General features: G+C 38.4%; 1 protein-coding gene across 14 annotated transcripts in view; it reads right to left on the bottom strand.

The window, feature by feature from the left end:
- Positions 1-22,845, bottom strand: part of LOC127984348 (receptor-type tyrosine-protein phosphatase kappa) — a 170,371-nt gene that overhangs the window by 14,512 nt on the left and 133,014 nt on the right. For 3 of the 14 annotated variants that reach the window (XM_052586960.1, XM_052586961.1, XM_052586962.1), the window contains 11 exons: positions 21,285-21,390; positions 18,979-19,252; positions 18,561-18,597; positions 12,741-12,876; positions 9,601-9,630; positions 7,916-8,076; positions 6,483-6,518; positions 3,596-3,792; positions 1,435-1,522; positions 594-733; positions 433-450 (listed from right to left, as the gene is read on the bottom strand). In XM_052586960.1, coding sequence (XP_052442920.1) covers positions 433-450; positions 594-733; positions 1,435-1,522; positions 3,596-3,792; positions 6,483-6,518; positions 7,916-8,076; positions 9,601-9,630; positions 12,741-12,876; positions 18,561-18,597; positions 18,979-19,252; positions 21,285-21,390 — 1,223 coding nt within the window. The remainder of the gene's footprint in view (positions 1-432; positions 451-593; positions 734-1,434; positions 1,523-3,595; positions 3,793-6,482; positions 6,519-7,915; positions 8,077-9,600; positions 9,631-12,740; positions 12,877-18,560; positions 18,598-18,978; positions 19,253-21,284; positions 21,391-22,845) is intronic. The other 11 variants (XM_052586967.1, XM_052586966.1, XM_052586971.1 and 8 more) reach the window with 8 other exon arrangements.

Here is a 22,845-nt window from a genome sequence, read left to right as displayed (position 1 = left end):
GCAAGAGAAACAAAAATAATAATTTTGTTGGAGACAGCAAACAATTCAAATCTGAGAGTAATTTATTTCACAGTGTGCTATGCAAAACTGTGCTTAATTAAACTTATAAAAGCTTGTTTTAAGACTTGTAATCTCAACACACACACACACACACACCACAATTGGATCAAACACACACTTCAGGGAGACCCAACATCAAATCCCCCCTCCCACAAAAAATAAAACACACCACACCAAAATCATGAGCGTTAACTGAAACACAGGCCAGGGATGTTGACATGCATGATGCCCGCGCCACAGGCGAAGCAGATGAGTGGCAGCGTGAGAAAAGAGCGACAGAATGGAGCTGAATGTGTGTCAGTGCAAGCAAATGGACTTCAGAGCATGGAGAGGTGAGACAGAGAGGAGAAGTGTGCCTACAGTGATACTTACATCCCTGTACAGCCAAATCTACCGCCCCAAAACCAACCGCATAAGAGTGAGAGAGAGCACAACAATGTCAGTGAGTCAGCAAGCACCTCCAACAAGGAAGAAAAGAAAGCTGTATATTGTGTATAGTTGAGACAAAGGCATGCATAAAAGACCTCACATACGAGGGAGGGAGAGACGTTTCTCACACGTTCGCCAATGGAGGAGGAGGCGGCATCGCCACTTACATCAATGTAGTTGGCATTTATGTAGTCAGAGGACGGGTCGTCTTCCATTGGCTGCAGGATCACTCGAGAATGATCGTCTACAGCGCGACACACGGCAAACAGAGCAGATTCAGGACAAAAACAGCGTTTTGTTGGCATGCTCTTACGGTGGGTGCATGAAAACATGTCCTGGTCATATTTCACCCTCAAAATCATTTTAAAAAACATAAAAAAAAAAAAAGTTTGTTTGCAGTATTTTTTATGACCGAGCACATTTTCTCTCCTCATTTCTCATTACCTCAATGCGCCCAGACGTTTACCTACTGAGTTTATTCGTAACTGTACAGAAAAAAAAAAATACATCAATGAAAATCGTGTCATACAGACACAATGACCAGCTTTTTTATAAATAAACATAATTTAAATTAATGTCCAGGTCGACAGGCTTGATTTCCAGGGAATGCATGAACTGATGTATACCTTTATTGCAATGTAAAGCGCTTTGGATAAAAAGTATGTAAATTTATGCAAAATACAGAATATTTTGGGGGAAATGTGTTAAACTGAAAATGATCTTATTAAAACAGGCCTTGTTTTTATGTGCATAATATAATATCTTAAGATGTTGGGGTGAAATATGACTCGTTCTTGATGTTCATCTTTAAAGCACCAGCACATGTTGGTTTTCTAAAGAGCAACAGATGCTTTCCAAAGGGTTCTTAAATGACTACAAAACCATCTAAAGGAGAGTGTTTGGAGCCAGATATTAAGTGCACTAGAGATGATCCTACACTCTTACATGCAATGATGTTCCCGTATCGATTCTTCGTTCGATTTTGCTCTTTCTTTGCTGCGTCCCAGGAAGCAGACTGACCCTCAAAGAAGCTCTGGAGATAAACACAGAATCAATTACAACACAGGAGCTTAAGTGAATCAATATCCTAATTTACTCTTATTTTCATCATATCTGACAACATCAGCACAAACACAGTAGTCTGAGTTTGCTCTGTGTGCATGAAAATACATGTCAGTTTGATCAGTGAACAGTTAAGGAAGCATCAGGCGCTCTCAGCAGCTGAAACTAAACAAACTGTTCTGCATCTGGCACACAAACTCCACTGATCAGTTTGTGGTTTTATAAAATAAACCACCAACACGCTTTGCCTGCAACCAGCAAACTCATCAGTGCAAAACATGTGTGGCTATAACGCTGTGGAGGAGGGGGTTCACCGACTTCTTGGAGAAGTGTGACTTTTTTTTTTTTTTTTTTGCATGTTAAAATCAAGATGTAGATAAGTTTGTTTCTTCATGGGAACAGATTCAGAGAAATGTAGCACTGCATCAGTGTCTCAGCAATGGATGCTCTGCAGTGAATGGGTGCCGTCAGAATGAGAGTCCAAACAGCTGATAAAAACATCACAATAATCCACACCGCTCCAGTCCATTAATTGGTCACATAATCTGTGCAGATTTCTCTCCTGATTCAGACCAGAACACTTTTTCACTGGAGGAAGTGTTATTATGGATTATAGACTCTGGGCCCTATCTTGCACCCAGGGCAATTGACTTTGTACACCGACGCATGTGTCATTCCTATTTTGCACCCGCGCAAAGCGCGCTTTTCCCTCCACAGAAGCACGTCGCTAAACTAGTGAATGAACTTGCGCTCCCTGGGCAGTTCAGCGCAAAAAAGGAGGCGTGTTCCGGCGCAAACAATCCCTGGTGCTATTTTGCTGTTCCATTAAACAATTGCGCCACTGACCAGAAAAAACCTAGTCTAAAGTCAGTGGCGCGTTGCGCGTTGTTCATTATGCTATTTTAAGGGCGCAAGCTTGACCATAATGTATAGCGTGCACAACGCACATACACTTTGCTCATGTAATCTACACAGATGCAACAGTTATTTTTGCAAATCATAAATTGTTACACTAAAAAAATATTAACACATGAGATGACGGAAATCATTGTGAAATCTTGCTTACAAATTATTCAGGCTAATTGTAGTAATTAAGGATCAGACCTGTTTGAGGTCATATATGTATATAAGGACATCTGACAAATTTGTTTGTCCGTCAAGAACCAGGAAAAAAAAAAATCGATGAAACAATTTTGGCTATTTCCTCCCACGCCTGTTTAACCGACGCTATTTTGGGTGGGTTTCTCCCATCCCCATACAACACAACTTCTCTGTCTTTCACTGCTCTTACAAGAACATCAGTCTCCTCGGCTGTGAACCGCTCCTGGCGTGCGCCTGGTAAATACGCCATAATAATAGCAATCCATAATGGAACTTGCGCACCTGCTTTTAAAGGGAATGTTGGGTGACGCTCTGATTGGTTTATTTCACGTTACGCCCAAACCACACCTATGAATAATGAAGCTACTTCAGAAACCAACCCATTTTAGATTTGCGCCGGGTGCAAGAGCCATTTATCCCGCCGGGAAAATAGCAACAGCGCCGAGACCCGCCCACAAAGTTACTTGCGCTTCGCGCTTTGACACTTGCGTTTCAGATCGTTAAAATAGGGCCCTCTATGTGTTTGAGTTAAAATCATCTTAATGCTGGATTTGTTTCATCTTTTGTCTTCTCCAGATGTTCACTGATGGACTGGAGTGCTGTGGATTATTGTGATGGTTTTATCAGACTCTCATTCTGACGGCACCCATTCACTGCAGAGCATCCACTGATGAGACACTGATGCAGTGCTACATTTCTACAAACTTGATGTAGAAACAAACTCTTGGATAGCCTCAGAGTGAACACATTTGAAGCTTGATTTTTCTACGTTAAATTAGTTCCATAGTTAATTTGTACAAAGGAAGACAGAGGGCAATATTTAAAAGCAATCGTTATTGTTTACAGTTGTTTTCAGTGATTCAGAAATGACACACTTTATGGGTTGTTGGTCCTCACAGATGCATGCGCCAGACTGACAGCTCTGACTGTGCTCACGTCTAACCTCATACTCCTCCTTGAAGCCGTAGCTGTCGGAGGTCTTCATCAGATTGATGTGCTGCAGCAGGTCGGCCACCCGTATGGCAGGATGGAGCTGTCCGGTCTGATAGGGCGACTCGGTGCCCTCGCAGTGGTAGCGCGGGATGTCCAGCAGTCTGCTGTTTTCGGCCGCCACCGCTGCCGCCGCTGTGTGGTTCTCATCTGAGAAAGGGGTCGGGAAAGGTTTATTGGAATGCACACTGAGGGATTCGGACAAGTCTTTGTACATGCTAAACTCAAAGGACTCGACACACACACGCAAAACCTCACAAATGCATATATAATCCCAGAGTTGTGCACTCTGAACAGGACAGAGGCGTTTCTTCACACACACTTACCAGTGATAGGCACTTATGGGGCAGCGGGAGAGAAAAGAGTTGTTTAGTTCAGCGTCAGCTCAAACACACGGGCTCTGTACTACAGCTGATGGGGTGATATGGACTAAACATGTACAGAACACAGCTACAGGACACTAAGACGAGGGGGAGCACAAACAAAGCCACTCTCTACATCACATCCAGACTGGGAGACTTTAGCTTTTTTGAAGGCACTTCAAATTTCACTTTAGCTGCAGTTTTTGTGGAGATGTGGAAGCCACATACATATACAGTATACATACATATATATCTATATATATCTCGAACCACAAAACACCTCTGAATATTATCAAATGCACAGGAATCGCAACCACAGGAAATGATTTACAACAACCCCCGTCGATTCTTGAGAACAAAGACGAGCGCACATTTGAGAGTTTCTTCTACACAGCTCCAGCCTACATCTTGACTGAGACCCTTGTTAAGGTTCCTGCAGACTTTGATAATCAGACTTCATTCGGTCACATCTTGTGAGAGTCTAGAACCTCTCTTCATCACAGATGTCAGAAAGTCACAGCTGTTTGGATGAAGTGTTGTCCTCTACACTTCAGCACTGTCTCTGCCAGAGCTGTGCCTAAGGGGACGTTTAAATACCCCACTGATGTAGAAAACGGCTTCTTTCTTGCTAGTTCTGTCATGTTAGCTCTATGTTAGCATCTGACACTGTTAACCCAGATGACTGGAGTTATATTAGGTTTTCGAGTAAGCTGTCAGTTCAGTTTTGGCACCATCCCACGAGCTCCGGGAACACTCATAATGTCATGTGCGTGTGTGTGTGTGTGTGTGACGAGGCTTTGCTTAAACAGAGCAGTGCTTTCCAGTTGATTCTGCTTGCAGATAAGTAGTTCTTAAAATGTTCAAGTAATGTGAATCTTTTAATGATAAATTATTAAAATCCCTCGTGTAAAAGAAGTACACTTTAGTATACTTAATAAAAATGGGAAAAATATTATTTAAAATAGTATATGCAATATACTGTATATATATACTTATTTGCATGTTAATTTAAATTAAATGAAAATACATTATAGTTTAAATTTTCCATTTTAAATTAAGTTTGACTTGTTTTTTTGACCCACGAAAGTAGGATTTCAGAACATATTTAAATATATTTCCATGTTGACTATGAAATATGGTTTAAGTGTTTTGACACATCAAAATAAGTGTACTTCTTTAAAGCACAACAAAATACTAAAACATGATTTAAAATGCACTGCCAAGCAAAACTGTTAATTTGACATTATAATAAAGTGCACTTTAGTGTAATAATGTCAAAACAACATTACTGGGTCACAACCCACCAGTAGAGAAACTGATATACTATAGAGTAGATATTGTGTGTGGAGGGGTTTACTCAAGTCTCCTACGTGAGTTCAATCTGACACAACCTCTCGTTAGGGACATATATGTTATTTTAAGGGTAGTGTTTGGGTTCAGTTGTAGTAGGTGTAATAACTTGACAATAGCAGAGTCCATCCGTGCTGAAGCAGGTGAATCAGTTTACTGTGCAATACAGGAGGAGCCGAGGAAATGATCGAGAAACACTGTTCTATGTAGCACAACAGGGACATAGTGGGGGGCTTCATGAGTGATGCATGCTGGGTAATGAAGGTCTTTATGAGCAGAACGAGTACTCAGCTCAATTCAGTTCTCTCATCCAGAATCAAACATTAACCTCATGACTTGAAATTATTTTACTAATTGGGGGAGAAGTGTTTGGCTGGAAATATGTACAAATTAAAGACAACATGAAATTGCGCTTAACTTCTTCAGCAAATGTAATAATTATGAAGGGAAAGGCTTTATTTAAATCATTTTGATTTGATTAGATTGGCCTATAACGTTGGCTAATATCATCTCCTCCCTCACACCTCCTTTGTTACAAGAGGAGAAGAACGTGAACACATCTTGATGAAAACAATCACATATATATATTTTACTGTAACATGCACTGATTAAAAGTGTACAGTAGTGCACAGTAAGACCAAATGTGACCCTGGGTCTTAAGTCTCTGTAGCAATAACCAAAAATATTATTATATTAAAATAGTAAACATTTATAATTTTTTTATTTTATGCCATAAATCAAGTAGAGATCATGTACCATGAAGATATTTTGTAAATGTCCTACCATAAATATATCAAAACTTAATGTTTAATTAGTAATATGCATTGCTAAGAACTTCATTAGAACAACTTTAAAGATGATTTTCTCAATATTTTGATTTTTTTGCTCCCTCAGATTCCAGATTTACAAATAGTTGTATCTCAGACAAATATTGTCCTCCGAACAAACCACACATCAGTGATGTATTCAGCTCTCAGATTATGTAGAAATTTCCATTTCAAAAAATTGACCCAGGTCACAAATGACCTAAGTTAAAGCCAGTAAACTGTATTTCATGTTGTCTTTTGATTGAACTGAATTGGTCTGATGAAACTCCAGACACAGGCACAGCATACACCCAGTCCTCACCTAATACAGCTGTCGGCACGAGAGGGTCATTAGGCACTGCAGAGAAACACGCAGAGTTATCATAAACAACAACTGTTCAGAAACTGAAATCAGAGCTGCTGCGTCTGCACTTGAGAGTTTACTCACGATTCATCAGAAACACTGCTGAACGTGGGTGCGTTTCGCACAATATCAGGGTAACACTTTATAATAACTGCATGCTATTAATCATTAGTTAAGCATTAGGAAACAGTTAATTAATCATTTATAAAGCATTAATAGACATTTATAAGCAGTTTATAAACAGATATAAATGCTTTATACCTGATTTAAAAGCATATCTATAATGTATTTCATAATTGTTTTTTCATACTTTATTAATGATCAAGTTATCATTTCTAAATTAAGTATAGCATTATTTACACACCAGTTATTAAGGAGTTGTCAGTGGTTCAGAAGATCACTTAGAAATTGTAAGTAACTGATTAATAAACTAATTAAATGTGCATTCATACATCTTTTTATTCAGACATATAGTAATAGTTACTTATAGTGTTAATAAATGGTTTATTAACATGTATTTCTACTGTAATTCAGGGTTAATTCAGGTAGTTATAAAACATATGTAGTTGTTAGTTAACTATTTTTGTGAGCTCATCTAAAGTGAGGACTATTTATGCCTTGTAAAGCTTTTACAAATGAGATTTAAAGGCTGTTAATATTTCTATGTTCTGTATCACTGTGTTGCGTTTGTTTCCGTTTTTTGTTTAGAAGATAACTGAGCCTTTAAATATCCTTTATAAATGCTTTACAAGGCATAACTAGTCCTCACTTTAGATGAGCTCACATAAAAAGTTAACTGACCATTACTAAATGCTTTATAACTACCTGAATTTACTACATTTCTTGTGATCTTATGAATCACTGGCAACTCCTAAATAACTGGTTTGTAAATAATGCTATCCTTCATTGAGAAATGATAAATTGATCATGAATAAAGTATTAAACACATTATAGATATGCTTTTAAATCAGGTATAAAGCATTTATATCTGTATTTATAAACTGCTTATTACTGTCTATTAATGCTTTATAAATTATGAATTATCTGTTTACTAATGCTTAATTAATGATTAATAGTGTGCAGTTATTATAAAGTGTTACCCAATATCAGCTCATTACTAATATCTAACTTGGATGCCTTGCACATTGCAGAGGTGCACGAATCACATTAATGTGCTTGAATTAGGTCGGGCAAGAGAGAGCCACATAATCTAAACTACTGGTATTATAGTGCAAATGCAAAATGTTGTCATGACACACACTTTCTTTACGTGGGCTGCTTGAGGCTTTGGGTGTGTTTGGGTTTTTACGATGTTCTCCTACACGTATCGAGAGGAAGTTTTCTTGATATGATTCTACAATGTTCCATGTAAGCTGTATGTGAGTACTCACAGCGGTTGCTGAAGTTGTGCGAGTCCATGAAGGTGACGGACATGGGCTCCTCAGCGTGCAGAGTGCTCTGGTCTGCATAACTGCGATCCATAGAGTTGACCATGTGCGTCATCTCCTGACGGGTGTTTCCGATGGCGTCCTTGCGCTTCTTGGCCAGCTTCCTGATGAGCCAATTAAAGACAGAATCATTACAGACCTACTACTCCAGAAAACAGCATCACTGCACCCTTCACCACATCCCAAATCACCCACATGTAGGAATAAATGACAGAGAGGAGAGAGCAGAGGGGATGAGCCGATAGGAAACCTTTAGTTCCATGGTAAGGGACAGCTTTGAGGAAACTTTTAGGAAATACTTGCAAATTAGTGGATGTGATTCAGAGAAATAAAACCATGCCTGTTTCTATTTGAACACGTTTTACTATCAAAAAAGTTACGACTTTTATTTTTGTGTGTGTGTGTCAATTCAAGCCCTTTTATGCTGGAACTTGTAATTGAAATCTGATAAAACATTTTTTTTTTTTGATTGAAAACTTAGAGAAAAGAGCTGCTGTTATCTTAACTAACAACAATAAACAACAATAAAAAACAGCAGAAAATAATGTTGTTTTCATGAGCAAAGAGCTGCATGGAAAATGTGATAGAAACTTGTTACAGTACAGTTAACCTAAGATTAATATGTCAAATTAAAACTAGATCAAGGCTGTCTGTTCTTTTTAGTTAAAGAAAAAAATAGCAAAATGTGCATTCAAACATTAAGGAAATCTAAAGCAAGATTTAATTGAGGATTGGCGTGTACAAACTGACATCAAGAACATCAAGATGAACAAATCATGAGCTCTATATTTGTCTTATCTTATGCACTTTGTTTTAGTTCAACAAGACTTAATACTGATCAAGACTTAGAGATTTTCCATGTCAGTGTCAATTTTTTAGGTTGTTTGTGTATTTAAGAAAGCAAATATATTTTTATCTGACCTGAAATATATATTCACTTATCATGGTTTTACTTTTTAAAAAGTGACATGTCATGTGATGAAATGCAATGTGGAGCTGTGAAAGATGATTTCTAATGCAAATGATTTATGCAATCTCTATTTGTTACAGGATTGCTTGTTTGCTCATTTTGACAAGAATGGATAAAAGCAGGAATCTCTTGATATCTGGCTAAGGTTTTCTAGAGATGTGACAGGAACTCTTAGAAAGCCATCAAAGCAGCGCTCGAGTCGCCTGCTAGATTGAGCTGCAGACTAAAGGCCAACCGAGGACACATGAGAAACACCCTCTTCACCAAATGAAAGAACGGAGGAGTGTGTGAGGATGAGAGGTGGATGGAGACACGGTGAGGAACTATTCCACACACACACACACACACACACACATGCACACACCCAAAACCAACCCCACCCAAAAAAAAAAAAAAAAAAAAAAAAAAACAGACGAATAACAGACACAAGTGCAGCATTCTTTTTTCAAATAACACCGCTTGGATGCGACCGTCGCCGAGCATGTCCTACTACAATGCAAAGGAACGTGATTGGTCAAAGCGATTTGTGTTTTCGCTTGAAAAAAGGATACTGCATCTTTAAAAGACTAACAGGACTAACCATAGACAGAGAGCAGAGAGCCCTGCATGTAAGTCACCGTTTTACTTTTGCTTTGGTCTGAGCGTCTCTGTTACTTACAGGTAATATGAGTACGAATAGTAGCTCCTCCTGGCGAGCGAATGAGAAACAGCACAAACAGATGAAGAGATATTGGTGAGAGCAATGTGGGAATCAACCGTGCCAACAATCAACAGCAGTTCTGATGGAAGCTTTTAGCCTGATCTCTGCTGCCCTCATTGAAACATGCATGGCTTGTACATTTGTGTGCAATCTGAAACCCTATTTACCTGACAGCCGTCAGTCAGAAGAAGGAAAAAAAAACAAAACGCAATCAGAGCATGCAAAAAAAAAAAACTGTGGCTGCTCGATTTCATCATGCATTTCAGGCACCGTGACTTGAAAAATCACTGCAATAAACCTTGAAGCACAGATGAGTTAAAATGATTAAAAAGCCATTTTTAGAGAAAAGAAAAATAGGTGGAGCACAAAAAAATAATAAAAAAATAAAAAAATAAAATAAAAATAGCTGCAAATCAAATCAATGTCAAGCTGCTGACTTCCTTCTAAACAAGCAGTGCCAGTGACCACTGTTTTAAAGATGCAGTATCTTCAGTTTGACCGGAAAACATTGATTATCCATTGCTCAGTTGGAAAACAGCCATTTGTATTTATCGCTGTGTGTCGAGGTTCAGCATAGGTACATATGAATTCATTTTAACAGGATGGTAACACGCAAAAATGAAGCTGCCACAAACTAAAGTTCCCACTTCTGTCAAATGTGTTGAACGGTGCACTACACTCCACCTAAATAAAGTCTGGTTAGTAAAACAAAAACAGATCTGTTTGATTCACGAGATGAAGACTCAAATGCTGCTCACTTTGTCTCAGGAAGAACACCTAGCATCGGACACTTGTGGGAGACAAATGTGGCATTTCTACAAGAGCATCACCAGCCACAAGCTTGTGCCTTCGCTGTGTCCGCAGCAACAAGTGTCAGTTTATCACGTTGCATCTCTTATTTAGGAAAATGAATGAAAAATGCACCTTCTTAATACTACTGCACAGAGTGAATGAAGAATGGAGGAGAATGAGGAATCAGTGCTAGTGCTTTACTGGCATCTAAAGACCATTCAAAAAAAAAAAAAAAAAAAAGATTTCCCCACAACACAAAATAAATACTCTTTATTGTGCACTTCTACCCCCCGACAGCAGCCACAGCATCACCAGGACACATACAAGTGCATCCCAGAAAGAAAGAAAATTAGATTTTAATGCACTTAAGACTGATCTATCACTGACCTGCCGTTTGAACTAAAACTTACTACATCTCTGCTTTTGTTCAGAGAACTCTGGTTATTTAACACTGTGGAAATAACCCTTTTACATATGCATACTCACTAAGTGTCTTACTTTTCTATTTGTTTAATCATCATCGTCATGCTTGAGAATTGCAATATGTAATGCATATATTTGCGCAGTATAAAACATTTCCTTTCTTGAAGCCAGCTATTCTAAGATGCTCAGAAGAGCCCTGAGTCTTTAGTTACTGAAGATTTCTGTAGGCTGCCAGTGCAACAATGAATATACAGTAAGAACCGTGTGTGTTTGAGAGACCTTCAAAACTCCACAGCGTTCGGATTCCTCACTAGAACTCAAAACAGAGAGACGTCTAAGGTCAAGAGGGAAGGATGAGGCAGGAGAGAAAAAACACCTCAGTGGGGAACAAAAAAATCACTAGAATTAAAGAAAGAGATCTGGACACAAAACATTCTCATTTTTACAGACTACAAGCTGCACGCTACAAATTCATGAAGCTTTTCACCTCGACCAATCCTTATAGTATGTACTCTCCTCTCAAATGATTAAAACGCTCTCAGATGTCCTTTTCTCTCTTACATAAACATTAATGAATTGCATTTCCCATTACTCATTTCCCAAACATCATTAAAACACAGTAAATTCACAGTGTAACATGATTTTCTGCTCTGACACGTGATGAAGTGCGTTTGATTCACACTGTTTTTAAAGGAGCACAATGAGCTTCCCTGCATAACCTCACTATTCGTTATTTTTACAGTGTGCTTCCAAATGTAAGTCAGCCTTTTTCCTCATTACGTTAGAAAAGAGAGCTTTTGCAAATGATGCCAGCTGGTCTGTTATGAGCATTGATTTGGGCTTTAAACAGAGCGCTGTTCAAGAACACACCACATGATGGAGCCATTAGACAGAAGCAGCAAGAACTGCTGAGAGAGAGAGAGAGAGAGAGAGAGAGAGAGGAGCAGGTTGAGTTTGTCAGAGGATCAGGAGGAGGTGAACATACACATAAAACAGAGGAGCAGAGCACAGGCTCTTACTGCAGCTCTAACTCATTTACAAACGCTCACCTCGTCTCGCTTTAGACTCACACAGTCACAGAGAAACAAACGCTCCGCTTCCTGACACCTACAAACACACTCTGTTCTTTTCCTTCATCTCACAAATACTTTCCGGTGTGTCCTGTAAATGTTCACCTCAGACACATACAGAATAAAGCTGATTCATGAAAGCACACTCTTCAGAATCAAACACATAACTGACTCTAAAGACTAATAATCTGCCCACAAATATATGTGCCATCTCAGCCTTTGTTTACCAATGTTTTGAGAAAACAAAACAACAACAAAAACAACAACAACTATGAAGTCGTCTAATTCAATCTCTGGACCATCGTATTTCATGCAATGGTCAGCTGTCATTCAAATACATGATAAAACAATTTACACATGAAATTTGTTATGTTATGTTTTTGGATAGACATGGAAAATAAAGCTGCTTGATATGCTGATCAAAAGGACATTTACAGATTCAACATTGATATCCAAATGCAGTGCATTCAGACTTTTCAATGTATGATTATGTAAATTCTCTGGAAATCGAACGGTTCTAGCGTCATGATCAAAAGTTTGGGGTCAGAAACAATATTTTTGAATAAACAGGTTAAATAAATGGGCTAAATAATGATGTTAGAGTGCAGGGTATGATTTCTGTTGGAGCTCCTCATACTGTATGGGTTTACTGTGTGTGCATCTGATTCTCTTTAATGGCTTTAATTGAGATTTGGCTGTGTTACGCTGGGGAACGAGCGGCCCCTGGGTGCTGATGATGTGATGAGATGGCAGTGGAAGGAGGATGTTGGTGTGCATCTCAAAAGCAGCCAACACAAATTCACAGAGTCTTACCTTTTCTTCACCAGCAGGATGGCCATGAGCACCAGGAGGATGAAGACCAGCACGGCCGCGCTGATGCCGGCGATTTTCACCACTTGGTCGGTCTGTTTGGCTGGGTCTGGAATCACTTCCGGCTCCTCTGTGGCCCCTGAAGACAAAAAGCAAATCTTTTTAAGTTAATTTTCCCTCGGATAATTGTTAGGTGTGAGACATGGCTTAGAGGTTAGAGCACACGCTCCATTACAATGAGATGAGATGCAAGCTTAAATTCAAGATATGACAAATTATTTTATTTTTTTTATACTAAAAAGCCAGAGTAGCACCCAAAAAAACTTATACAAAAAAAAAAAGACATGGCCACCAATATAATATAATATATATATATGTATATATATATATTTTTTTTTTACACTGATGCACCAATAATGACAAGCACCTATTACAAATGCACCTCTAAACCAAATAGCATGAAAGTCTTCTGACCACAAAATTAGCTTAATTTGTTAAAATGCCTGGACGTTTCACAAACTGCCATCAGTCTGCTGTGTGTTATCTTTCTCTCGCTGCCAAAGCATAACAGAATGGGTTGAAAATGACTGTCGGATATGTTTCTCCAAACATTGGCACACAACCACAGTATCATTCCATTGTTGAACGCTAATATTATTACCTGGCACGAATACATTATACAGAACACAAAAATGAGTCTGCTCTAAAAATAAAAGAATGAAACTGTTCAAAGAGGAGATGCTGCCTCGGAGCGCAGCCTACAGAACAGAATGTGAAGGAAACGATGTTGAGCTAAACAGAATGTAAAACCTCTGGGACTCTGTACAACACAGGAGAAAAGCCAGCACACATACAGTGTATTCTGCAGGCCTGTAGTGTGGAGTGTGGTGAACACTGTGAATCCACTGGCTTTAACACTGATATGCAGATCAGGCAATTCTAAGTGAATACGTGATTGGCTGTGGAGAGGCGTGGCCTGTCATCTATAAGGGCTTCAAAACACAAACTGACCAGGGGTCACTTGTGAAATAAAGGTGTCTTAAATTGTATCTAATGTTTTTTTCAAATCTTAAAAGCCTATTTTCTAAAAACAGTCTGAACACTATGTGCGAATGCTATAATAAATGTATTAATATAGCTGCTGTAATTATTATTATCCTTATTATTGTCCTTTTTATTTTATTTTACAGAACAACAGTAAAAAAAAAAAAAAAAAAAAAAAAAAAAAAAAAAAATACAACAATGTTGATGGAGTTCTTGCTTTTTATAAGCTTTTATTTTGGCAGAAACCCACAGGAAGACCACATCACCTCATTATTCATCTTTTTGCATTGAAACATGCTAACCACGGGCTAGTAACTTGCTAATCAACTTCACTTAAATTGCAGAGTTTTCGTCCACTTGATTGCACAGATACTATTTAAACTGAACTGAGCTGGATGATGCTGTTCAGTTGATTTGTTACAATCCCTATTGTTAAAAGAGCTGTTTTAATAAAGGTGACTTGACTAACAACATGCTAGTAACATCATGCTAGGAACATGATAATCAATGCTAGAATCATGTTAGCAAAATTATAGTAAATTGCTAATCATGTTAACAACATGTTAGTAACTTGTTAATCATGCCAGAAACATGCTAACAAAATACTAGTAACTAGCTAACCATGTTAGAAACAACTTGAAAAACATGCTAGAAACATGCTAGCATCATGCTTGTAACATGCTAATCATGTTAAAATCATGCTAGAATGCTGCTAGCAACATGCTAATCATGCTACCAACATGCTAGTAACAACCACCCTGAGTACCCAAGCAACCGTATAGCAACACCTTAGCAACCAACCCAAGTACCCTAGCAACCGCATGGCAACACCCTAGCAACCACCTCAGGTAGCCTAGTCCTGCGTAAGTGGGTCAAAAACACTCTAAAGCTCTACTAACTGTATTTATAAACTATAAAAAACTTTCACTTGATTTAATTTAATATGCAGAAAACCCACATGTATATTCTCTTAACATATATTATTTCCATAATAAGTACTCTTTTTAAAAGTATGCTAAATTGTACTTCTTTTCCACAACTGTTTTACATTCCTTCCAAAAAGGAACAGAAGAGAAGAGAGAAGAGAAAAATAACGTCTGTGTTTTATTTGTTTATGAAGTTCTCAGTGAATAAATAATTTTGTCTGTATATAAAATTTGCATGGAAAGTGACAATAACAAAAAGCAGACATTTAAATGGTTAATAAAAATAATCAGCTAAATGAAATTGCTTGATTGTTCAGTAGAAACCAGTACTACTCAGTGTGGTGTATCGCAGAGCATCTGCTCCAGTGTAAGTGTACTGCAGTGGTGCTTCGGGGCTGTAACCCTGTCAGAAATACATCACTGCCGACTGAAATACTTCTTGCACACCGTTCTAACAGCAAAACTATCATTACGGCATCTAGGAGTATTGATCCGAAGCACTGCTGAACTCCAGCTCGGTGCGGATGACATTTATGGCGGTCTGGATGCTGACTTCACTCATGGCTTTTCCTGTAAATGCCACATTGTGCGATCTGTCTGGGCGGCAGGAGTAAATGGATCTCCGGTATGTCCTGAAGCTGTACTATAAGCTTTTAAGAGTGATAAGGCAATGACCCGCTGACACGGGCCTCTTAAATAAAGCCATCAGCTGTACTCTCCTGCCTCTGGATCTGGGGGACAGACTATTTCTACCCAACAATAACACTCAAACAAAAGCCAAGCCCCCGTCACACGGCCTCTCTGTTCTTTACAGCACATTTGGGCGAGTGAGCAGCCTGGGGTGAAACGACCAAGACGCAGATCACTGCTGCCCTAATGCACCGCTCCTTCATCACCAAAGCACTCTCTTCCTCTCCCTTTACTTTAAGCACTGATCACACAAGTGCTGTGTTAGCTTCAGATGACCTGTCCTCATGACACAAATACCAATGAATGTCAAAAACACAAATATCTCTGTCAATAACAAGTAACTCGGGCATGATCTGCTGCACAGATGCTAAACACAGCTGAAAACACTATAGAACTGGGCAATAAGCATTAATGTTCTGCTGCCCCACTACAATTTTTATTTGCCTTTTGAAAACTCTTAAAGAGTTTGGGGTTAGGGACAGGTTTGGTGGCATGGGTAGGTTTAAGGGTTGGCTAAGGTGTAAGGGATGGGTCAACAAATGGGTTCTAAATTGTTCTAAATTGGTTCCTTTTAGTACCATTTTTCTAGAAATCCATTAAATCATAGGTTTTCAACCCTAGGCATTATAAGACATTATATATGAAGCTATTTCAGAATAATAGAAGCATTTTACATAGCAGTAGAATTGTGTACACTTGGTTAGAAAATGAAGATATGTCAGTTTAGATACATCTCAATCTGGCGTTGATGTTTAAAGTTCTATATACATTTGATCTGCAAACAGTGACATCATCACAGCAAGGCCTCTGCTGATACAGCAGCCAATGAGCTTGCTGCTTAACTTTTCAATAGTTTAGGATAAGCAAAGATTTCTGCAGAATCATGTTCATGTACTGTTTTTGAAGGTTTTTTTAAAGCCTTCTCTTACAGCCGTCTTGCAATTGTTACCTAAAAACGTGTTAGTTTTTATATATATATAAATCGATTTATTTAGGTGGATTCAGTGATGTTAAATATTAGTTTTGACCAGTTATTAAGAATGTTTAGTTTTTTTTTTTTTTCTCCCCTGTAAATAAATGTCATCTATAACCCTGTCCCCCTCATTCGCACAGAGGAAAAGCAAAGACTGTAACATTACTGGCAGTCACTTTTGACGCTTGGGTTAAAAGGTGATTAATCGGTGGCACGGTGTGGTTTTAGATGCAGGCCTGTATTGGTTCAGACACCACATTTTGCCCCCTGCCAGAAGACTTCTGTTTCTGTCAGCTCTTATGAGTCTGATCTGAGAGAAAAACACTAGGAGCAATTCAATGGAAATTGGATTACATCCATTTTGGAGATAAAATTCCATGCTTAAAAACAAAAATGTATTTTTGTTGCTAAACAACACATGACGTGGGCTATATCTAATCCGTTCTGGGAGTGCTCTGAGCCGCAGGCAGACTTTTATCATTCGATTTCCTGCTGAAAAACAATTAATGAAGAGCCAGAGGAGGAAATAACGTGCAATAACTCAGACGAGACACGGCCGAAGGTACTGTCATTACCACAACAGCTCACTGGCAATACAGATGTGCATCACTCCAAGCAGAAAAACACTTCAGACGTTTAGCTGGACAAAATGTACAAGAAACTATACTTCCAATATGCAGTTATGATCATTTATGACTATATATATATATATATAATCTCAACTCTGCAAATAATCACAAAATATATGCAATGAAAGAAATCTGAAAGCTTTTGGGTTGGTTCAGTCTCAGTCACCCAGAAACAAAAGCTGTGACACAGCAGTACTGCATATTCACACATTCCATGAAGCGAATCAAAACTATATTCATAAAATATGCCAAATTCTGGGTTGTGATTTTAAGGAATAAGAAAAACAACACTTGACCTGTTAACACTAACTGCTTTGTCTACAGTCCTGAAGAAATTTCTTGCAGTTTGTGACTTTTTTGCTACAGTGATTGACAGTATGCTCAAACGTTAATGCTAAATTATTTTGCAAGTATCTAAAATATTATTAGAAATGTAGTTACTAAAAAAAAAATATATATATATATATATATATATATATATATTACTAAAAAGTAGTTGTGAGATACAGTATGACATTCCACGGTTGTCTTCTCCAGCTTCAGATGGTTACTTAAGAGCCAAAGCAGCACAGCATCACACCACACCGGCAGATTCATGTCACGCACTTTCAGGCTCCGGTTACTGTGCCTATGGATTTTCCATTCTTTATTTTATTAGCTGTGTTATGAATGGCTGTGAAATGCTTTGTCTTGAAAGCGATCACACTGTTTCTAGTAGGACTGGGCAGTACTACCACCAGCTCTCTGCCATCAGTTCAAAAATATCATTATTATAATTTTACCCCTTTTGTTCTGTTCACCACGCATTGATATTTTCAACTTTAACTTAAATTGTTGCAGAAGCCTGGTGCTTTGCAGTCGTGCAGTCACTGATCAGTACTACTCTTCTCTATGTGTGCTGCTGATTACTAACCGTTTTCTTCAGTAGTGTTCATTGTTGACAGTGGAGTAATCTGAGGCTGAGATGACATATAAACACGACTCAGGACAGGGCTGTGCTGAACCACGATCTAAAAGTATTCCTGTGTGAGGCAGTGTCATCTATTCAATTTCAAAACGATCCACACATGCCGGACTCTAAAATCTGCCAATTTAATATGCACAAATACATGCAATCCATTCCACTTGTACCAAGGCAAAATGGCACCAATGCAAAAGCTTGCATTTATTGCACATATAAAAATCACATAATGAGCCTTTTACATAGCAGTATATTTTAGTGTATATATTTGGAGATGTTTATAAATGTGATGCAGTAACTGTTCATATGTAAGTATGATGAATATGTACACACATCTGAACAGAATAGGCAGTTGTGAGCAGGCTGGTCAAGCTTTGGTCTGTCTATCTGTATTATCAGATATTGTCCCACTGCATATACTAAAATAGCTTTTCTATAACTCTGCTAAAAGCTCAGAGCACACATCACTTATCACCGCCAGACTTCAGATGACAGAACTGAACTGCTCTTACATTATAACATCAGAGACAGAGAGAGATTCGAAGGAGACCGACTGGAGAAATGAATGGTCGATGCATGCTCTCAATCTGAAGGGCTTACCTTTAAAAGCCAGTTTCAAACACTGCGTTTTACTTTCCTGAAACACAAACAACAACAGTTTAAGAGAATTCTCAAAACTCTAGTAACAGCAGAGCAGAACCACATCAACACATTGAGCAGAATGACTGCAGAAGCTTGACTTGTAATGCATGTTGTAATTTTGAAACACTACAGTCAAACCACTAGAAGGTCATATTTTCATATTTGTTAAGTATTTGTCACAGGTGTGACTGACCTTGTGATCTGTTTAACAGTCATACCATCACATGCATTCCAGAAGAAAGCACAATGCACTGATAAAAGCGCCTGAAGCCACAGAAACACACAGCTCAAGGACAGAACAGATCAAACTGTGATTCTGTCACACACTCTCAGTCACCGCGAGAGATGTGTGTGTGCTTATTTGTCATCTGCTGACCTTCTCCACTCTGCTGACCGCCTGAAAGTAGATGTTGTAGTTTTTGCGGGGCGCGAGGGGGGCGTTCCAGTAGCCGTGGTACGTCTTGTTGTCTCCCACAGTAAACGGCAGCGGTTCTGGGAGATTCCTGGGCGGGAGCTCCGCTGCAAAGTAATACGGCAGCCCGGCGCTAACCGCGTTCTGATAGGACACCGGCTCACGGTAACACTCCCCACCAATGACCTCCCGCCGCACACGGTGTGGGTTGATCTCCCTCACAACGATCTGATAGGCGCTGGTGATGACAGACAGAACATGACATGTTAGACATTTGATTTCATGATCTAAATTATATATATACATATACACACACACACACACACACGTACATAGTTACTTTTATATAAAAATAAAGAAGCAAATTACAAGCCATAAAGCCTTAAGACAAATAAAATAGATTTAAATTAAATAGCCTAATAAATAAACTTGTTTTTCCAATACAGTAGGTTTAACATGTAGGCCTATATATTTATTTAACATCTTTTTTGTTTACCATTAATAATATATTTACCATTAATAAGGTATTTAATTAGGCTGCTGTCCCTTTAAGACCAAATGAATGTAATATACTGACACATATCCTGTTTTCACCTTTTTAGGTTCACTTAAGTCAAAACGGACTGTATTTGCGTGAGATACTGCACACGATGGACATTTTGACAGCTTTGAGTGTATTTGACAATTAAGGCACAAGGAGAACTGACCGCAGAACTGCGATTGCACAGATGTGCGGCCGACAGAGCGTTTCAGCGTGATTCCGCTTCACTTACTGCATGTTAATTGATAACGAATTGTGATTGGATGGTCATTTTGTTCAACTACAAGCTTAGTTACCTCTGATTAGGCTGTTCTTGGGTGACAGAACACTTCTACTACTCGTTCTGATCAACCACTCCAAAAGAAATGTTGCATTGTTTTATTTATAAAATAAGTCAGGTTATTAAAAATAGAGCTGAAATACAGGACTGTCCCAGGAAAAACGAGCATCTGGTCACCCTTATTACGGAGCCCCGCACATGACATGCAAGAAAAAATAAATAAATTGTGCGCAAAATTTACTAATTTGTTCCCTCAATGTACTAAAACGTGCACACGATTTACTATTACGTTCCCTCGATTTGCTACATCATGCGCAGTATTTATAAATCAAGTGAATGAAAGAGTAAACTGATGGAATGCAATAGAAACTGTGTGAAAGTTTTAATACATCAAGGGACTGTATTAGTAATTCGTGCACACGATTTAGCCCACTATTTTTTTCCCTGCATGTGCGGGGCTCCGTACCCTTACTGTTCACTGAACTTGTATAAATAAGTCTCACATTTGCAATTGTGCAGATTTTTGGGAAAACAGCACTCTGATATCACTAAACTGTATACTATAAATAAAAGACAAAAACTATTAAAAGGTTGTTTTTTTGCCCTCATTTCTTGAATTTTAGGCTGATATGACTGTACTCTAAGAGGCTTTATCATCTAGTCAGTTGTCCTGCATGTTCATCAGCAACTGCACCAGTGTAAGATGATGGACAGGTCTGGATGGAGCCAATATGTTAAACATCTTAATCATTTTAACATATTATTTTTCCGTAATCACACCAAATCAACGCATTAAATGGACAGCCACACACACACACACACACACACATTATATATATATATATATATATATATATATATATATATATATATATATATATATTTACATAAAAGCATTTTGAAAAGACTGTAGAAATCATTCTAATTAGGATATCTCTGGTAAACTCTAAGTGTGCACTACTGGGCTCATGTGCGTCATATCCCAGTTTCCCTCCACTTTCCCAATGCTGTTTTTCTGCATTTGTTTCTTACTTCACTGAATTTAAACAATAAGCAAATAGGTCTCTCCTCCTCCTCCATCTGAGTGTGGCTGCAGGAATCAGTCTGTCACAATGACAGCTGAATTACTGAAAGAGTGTTTTCAAGCCCAGATGTGACACAGAGCCTCAAACCAGTCAAACAGAGAGCAGAGAGAGGAGGAGGAGGAGGAGGAGGAGGAAGAGCCAGGCATGGCTCGGATCAAATAGGGATCTTTGTGCAAGTGTTGAGAGGAATATGGAACAGCTGAAAGAGACAAAGATGGAAGGAGAAAGAGAGAGTGGGGGTTTATGAGCTGAGAGACACAGGAAGTGAGCAGTAATGTCACCAGCAGCGGCTCATTACAGCACAGAGAGGAAGTCGAGTAACGTCTGGAGGATATGAGGAGGCCGAGGAGACACAAACACACACCTGATAGGAGCTCCTTTAGCCTGGGCAGGTTTCAGCAGGACGGTGATGGTGGTGGCCGTCTCGTTCAGGGACGCCTCCGACCCATCGTACTCCTCTAGAGTAGGTGCTACAAAGACAGAGAAAGACTGAAAGTGTCACCATTTTTGCCTTAATGATAATGTATGCAGGGCAAGCTTCCCTGAATCTGTACTTTGTCGAGATACAAGCTATACACGAGCTAAAGCAGTGGAGCTGCAGTCTGCTAGCCTCCTGCAAAACTGCACAAAAACAATGAGCATCTCAATGTGCTCGACAGTATGAAACTCAGAACACATACATTTACACCATCTCAAACTTTATTTATAGAGCACTTTCAACAAGTGGAACCAAAGTGCTGTACAGAGAAGGACACAAGAGAGAAAAATAAGATTTATAAACTAAAATAAGCAAACCCGACTTGAATTCCATCTATAGCAGTGTTTATTTATTATTATTTGTTTTGGGTGACAAATTATGTTATTGATTATTTGTACTATTATATCATTAATTAATGCAATAAATCTGTTAGTTTTGTTTGTTCAGCTTTCATCTTAGTTTTAGGAATTTTTTTTGTTTTTTTGTGGTTTTTATTAGTTTTTTTAAGGTCTACTCAGCATAAATGTGTTTTTAAAGATTTATTTTTGGTGATTTTGATTATACATTTATACATTTAACTGATTTTTGATAGTTTTATTTACAAAAAAACAACACTCTATGTATTTTTGAACCAGCATACTTAAATGAACATTGCTGGATGGGTCAGACAATCACTAGTATTTAGTACAACTAAGCAAGCAAGTAAATAAATAGATAAATAAAAACAGAAAAACCACCTAATTCCACTCTCTTTGTGAATAAGCAATACAGAAGTCGATTTGTGGTCCTATTCTTTCTGCTTTCCTCAGCTCTGCATGTTGTGTTATCTCCTCCTACACTTCTCTCACTCTCAACAAATCTGAAGTGATGGATTTCTGAAATGCTAGAAAATCATATTTCCCCTGATCATGCCTGTATTACATCTAAGAGAGATGAAGTATGCAATAGCGTGAGAAAGCCTGAGGGACGGCTGATGAGGTTACGTTCCTCATCGCTCATTAGCAAAGCACAGAAAAGAGCTTTAACATCCAATTCAGCTGATTGTGCTCAATGCAGCCTGTGATTAAATCAGCTGCAAATTAAATCAGACTAACAAACAAAGGCTTCATTTTCTTTATAAAACATCATGTTTTTACTTGAATTATTTGACCAGAAACCTCAAGAGCGGACTTGAATCGATATCATGATATCATATCCAAAGTTATTCAAATGCATAGATATTCTTAAACTATATAAACTAATGTTTAAAAGTTAAGGGTCAGTATTTTTTAGGGGGAAAATGAATACTAATGAGCATTGACGCATTAAAAAGATTTTAAAAAATAAACAAAAATGTAATGTTGCAAAATATGTCAATTTCAAATAGAATCATGAAGAAGCACGAGCAAATGCAAAGACTCAGTTGTCTGTCTCCTTCTCCCACACCATCAGATCTGATGAAACATGG

Source organism: Carassius gibelio, chromosome B20, assembly GCF_023724105.1.
Source record: "Carassius gibelio isolate Cgi1373 ecotype wild population from Czech Republic chromosome B20, carGib1.2-hapl.c, whole genome shotgun sequence".
Taxonomy (NCBI): domain Eukaryota; kingdom Metazoa; phylum Chordata; class Actinopteri; order Cypriniformes; family Cyprinidae; genus Carassius; species Carassius gibelio.
Note: the sequence above shows the minus strand (reverse complement) of the source record. Positions and strands in the feature narration are given on the sequence as shown.